Genomic DNA, 3,837 nt, shown 5'->3' with positions numbered 1-3,837 from the left:
TCATGAAGGCACTGTGCGAGCGGAAGGCTGTGCTCGTTAGTAGTTTGTGACAGGAGTGTCTTAAGGCAACCAGGTAAAGTTAGCTAACGCTTCAGTAATCAAAATAGTTTTGCTTTGAATGGCAGTAAACGGGCTGAAAATACAGCAGGTTTGCAGCGGAGAGGCTGAAGATGGGCACCTTCAGCTGGGCGGAGCTTCTTCCCGCAACTCATGAAGGCACACTCAGGACTACAAAAAGAAGAAAGAAGTTGGACAAAGGACAGTCTCCTCCAGCCCCTCACCACAACCACCCCGCACTTCCAGAGTTTAGGATCCTAGAGAGAGCTAAAGGGTGATCCGAGAGTTTCCCATGTTGGTTTTCCTGGTTTTAGTTTTCCTTTCTGCTTGCTCACCCGGGAGTGCACCCCTGTTACCAACGCCTACTGTAGCCTTTGCTGCTGTATTACAGCACAAACTTAAACTTTGTCCTCCCATTAAATACCTGGGGAATTACACAAGAATTCAAGCCAAAGACTGAACAACGCGTCCCCTGGCTCACTGTGCTGACCCAACATTAGCATCATTTCACCCCACAGCAGAGTTCCTACTTTAAAGACGCCTGCCTGCTACGGTGGCACAGCTGGAAGCGCCGCACTGCCGAGGACTCGGCTAGCAAGAAGCTGAGGCTGATGAAAGACAGTTCTCAGACAAGGGAGGCATATGGTATTTCTCCTTATACTTCTGCAACACATTTGCAAAAAAACAAGGCTGTTCCTCATATCTAAGTCTTTGCTATTTCCACTTTAACCTGTTTCACTCTGCACAGGTGTCTGAGATTCAGCTGCCACAGCTCCCACATTGGTCGTGGTTTACCACTCGTTGCAGGCAGCCATCCTTAAAACAGTCACTGCTGTTTCAAATCAATGTTGTATATACTTCCATTTGAGTATTCTGCCTTTATTTAAACTGTACCTGTCAGTGAATTAACACCATCTATTCCAACTGTACAAGAAATCCCCATTTTGGTAGAACTTACCAATAATGATGATGATGATGATGAGAACAACAGCTATCAATATTGCCCACATCTGTGAAAAAAGCCATACAACGCTTACAACAAACCATGCAGCAGGAAAGCAGCCCCTGCAAGGTACTTTTGTACCGCGTGCTAGATCTGACATGGCAAGTAAAAGTTCGATAATCAGGCTCGATTCACCATCACCACTCAGGACAGTGGGCTGCACACACGGGCAGAGCAGACCAACAGGTTCTTTTCCACTGTGCCTCCGTGCAAAGCCTGTCTCGGGTGATGATAAAGCAGGAGTAAAGAACTATTAAACATCGCTTCTACTCTTACCCTGTACCACACCTTTCACTGCCTTTGTCGCTCACCAGAGATGATTCCAACCTTTGCCAACAGCCATGAGTACAGGAGTATGAATGAGCTCCTTCTGCTTTCTAATACTTCCTGCACATTTACTCAACCTATGTTTTTTTTTTTTTTTTTGCTTTTTTCTTCCTGTTCCCCAAAGCCTCAGATGACTGAGGTGTTTCCCTTTGGTCATTAACATCTTAGACGAGGTCTTCTTGCATCAAGCAGCACGACTGGTATTCCAGCTTTCGGTTACTTCACTTAACCACTATGCCACGTTTTTAAAAAAAATAGATGCTACAACTTAAATAACAGTGGCTAAAGTCACTTTTGCTTTGGCCTTTTGAGATGCTGATCATAATAGTGCTAACAGCAATACTGTACAGTGTAAGTATACAAGCCATGGTTACCTTACAGTTCTTCCACCAATACTTCCTTTTCAGCTTGGCTGCACTGGTCTCAAACTGGGAAGCTCCTGCTTGCAGCGCATCAGCACGGTCATCCAACTCTGACAGCTTCTGATCTCGCTCCAACACCTTGTCCACATTCACTCTCATGATGTCAACAACCTACATCAGTTTAATGCTTACAGTAAGTTATCAGTTGTATCACTCACTGTGGAACTTAACTGAAGGCAACAGATAGCAACATGTGGTACTCTCAGTGTTCTCTTTCAGAAGTAGGAGCTATTGCCTTTTAGGATATCCAGTCATAAGCTTAAACAAAACCGTGAAATCCACCTGTGGCTGGAAGCCCCCAACACCTACTTTAAAGTGTCAGTGTGCCAGTTGTGCTGGAATTCCCTTCAACCTGGGAAGTAATTCCTGAATTGCTTCAGAAGGAGTTGAGGTACATAAACATGATAATCAACTACATGTCAAAAAAATACTGTTGGTAGCCAGCCCGGCTTTTGGACTCCCCAGAAATCTGGGCATATCATACTTGGCAGTCAGCCTTCATTGCTACTGATGACAGAAAAGCTTGTTCTCTGCAAGAACAAAGGTTTTTATCTTTACTTATGCTAAATCCTCAAGCACTGAGTTTGTAGCTAATGTTTGGTCACTGGTAGCTTCTCTCTAGTTCCACCCTCCAGCTGAATACTCTTTTTTTTTTTCCTTTTTTTTTTTTTTAACCTTTGAAAGAGCTAAGACAACACAAGTTTAATAAAGCAAGCTGAATGACACTAGGCTTCCCCTTTGTATAAGGAAGGGGAAACTGCTTTGTCCAGAATATCCCTTTAGTTATAGAAGTTTCCTGAAGGAATATGATTACACTGCTATCAAACTACACTTTTACCTCATCTACTTGGTGTTGAGTCTGCTGAAGACGACGATTACTGCCAGCAGCCACATTTGAGCTTCCAGGGGCACTGGCTGACCTGCAGTAAAGAAAGTCATCATTATTCTGTTTAGCTTTTGATAGGTTGTAGTTTTGGTTTTAAGTGGATATGTTCAGAGTACACAAGTTATCTGACATTCCTGAAAACAAAGAATCTGTATCCTTGTAATAAATATGGGGCAGTTTCCTACTGGAGAAGTGATGTTTTAACAGCTGACAATAGGGGTAAGTCATGCAGTATCCCAACATTCAGCCAACAAATCGCCTGAAAGACAGCAGTGGCTTACTAAAACTATAGTTTATAATAAGGCACGTGACAACTACTGCAATGGTTCATAGGGCTCAAACATTCAAGACTTTGAGCTCAGCGGTGTTCTTGTTTTCCAGTATGAACACAAATATTAAGCTTCAAGCCACAGTAGTTTACAAAAAGTTAAATACAGAAACTTAATACTTAGTCTAACTATGTGCTCTTCCAGTGGCTGCCTCTGTCTCCATTCTTAGGGAAGAGTTGACATGGAGCGAGAAAGCACAGAAAAGAAAAAAAAGCATTCAGCCTGTACAACGATCTACCTCTGGTTAGCTCCGAATTCATAACCTCAGGCAGTCAGTTCTTTTTACCAGCTGCTACGCCCTGCATCTTTGTAACGGACACAAGAGCCTCCGTACACGGTTCTCATACCTTTTCACTGCTTTACCAAGTTTTTGTTGCATGTCTCTAGAACCATCTGCACTCAATTTGCTTTTCCATGTTTTCATTTCTTCCGTATCAGAAGAATGTACTGTTTAGTGCATCCTAAACTCAAAAAAGCCGAATCTGAGCACTGACTGCATTTACACACTAACCTCCAATTTACATTTAGCGAGAACAAACGTATTCTCACACAGCGAGCAAACCGGGAGGCCCGTGACGAGGCTCCAGAGCAGCCCCGGTACAACACAACATAACTGAGCCCCTGTTCGGACACCCGCGTCACCCTTCGCGCTGTTTCGCCGCCGGTCCCACACTGAACTCTCGGAAATTCAACCCCTTCCTGAGAGCGGCGGCTCCCAGTGAAACAACGGGGCAGCCCCCAGAACGCGCTCTCTCGGCGCTCCGGCTGCGCGGGCACCGCTCCAGAGAGCCGCCCGGGGCCGTCCGAGCCCCG

General features: G+C 44.7%; 2 protein-coding genes across 2 annotated transcripts in view; both read right to left on the bottom strand.

Annotated features, from left to right (window-relative positions):
- PER3 (period circadian clock 3) overlaps positions 1-872 on the bottom strand; it is a 21,623-nt gene extending 20,751 nt beyond the window's left edge. The window contains 1 exon segment of the mRNA XM_009884082.1: positions 853-872. Within this exon segment, the coding sequence (XP_009882384.1) occupies positions 853-872 (20 nt within the window).
- A 90-nt stretch (positions 873-962) lies between these two features.
- On the bottom strand, positions 963-3,403 carry VAMP3 (vesicle-associated membrane protein 3). Its single transcript, XM_009884081.1, has 4 exons — positions 3,372-3,403; positions 2,648-2,729; positions 1,762-1,920; positions 963-1,067 (listed from the first exon to the last, which is right to left on the bottom strand). Exons 1-4 carry the CDS (start codon positions 3,401-3,403, stop codon positions 963-965), a joined length of 378 nt encoding a protein of 125 aa, XP_009882383.1.
- Between the last annotated feature and the right edge of the window lie 434 nt (positions 3,404-3,837).

This window comes from Charadrius vociferus, unplaced genomic scaffold, assembly GCF_000708025.1.
Source record: "Charadrius vociferus isolate BGI_N301 unplaced genomic scaffold, ASM70802v2 scaffold784, whole genome shotgun sequence".
NCBI classification, from domain to species: domain Eukaryota; kingdom Metazoa; phylum Chordata; class Aves; order Charadriiformes; family Charadriidae; genus Charadrius; species Charadrius vociferus.
The sequence above is the reverse complement of the archived record's forward strand: the minus strand, read 5'-3'. Positions and strand labels throughout refer to the sequence as shown.

Coding starts and splice junctions, on each gene's coding strand:
- VAMP3 (XM_009884081.1), bottom strand. CDS start 3,403: ATGCAACAAAAACTTGGTAAAGCAGTGAAAAG. Junction 2,730..3,371: donor CTTGGTAAAGCAGTGAAAAG/GTATGAGAACCG, acceptor TCTTTACTGCAG/GTCAGCCAGTGCCCCTGGAA. Junction 1,921..2,647: donor CTCAACACCAAGTAGATGAG/GTAAAAGTGTAG, acceptor AAACTGATGTAG/GTTGTTGACATCATGAGAGT.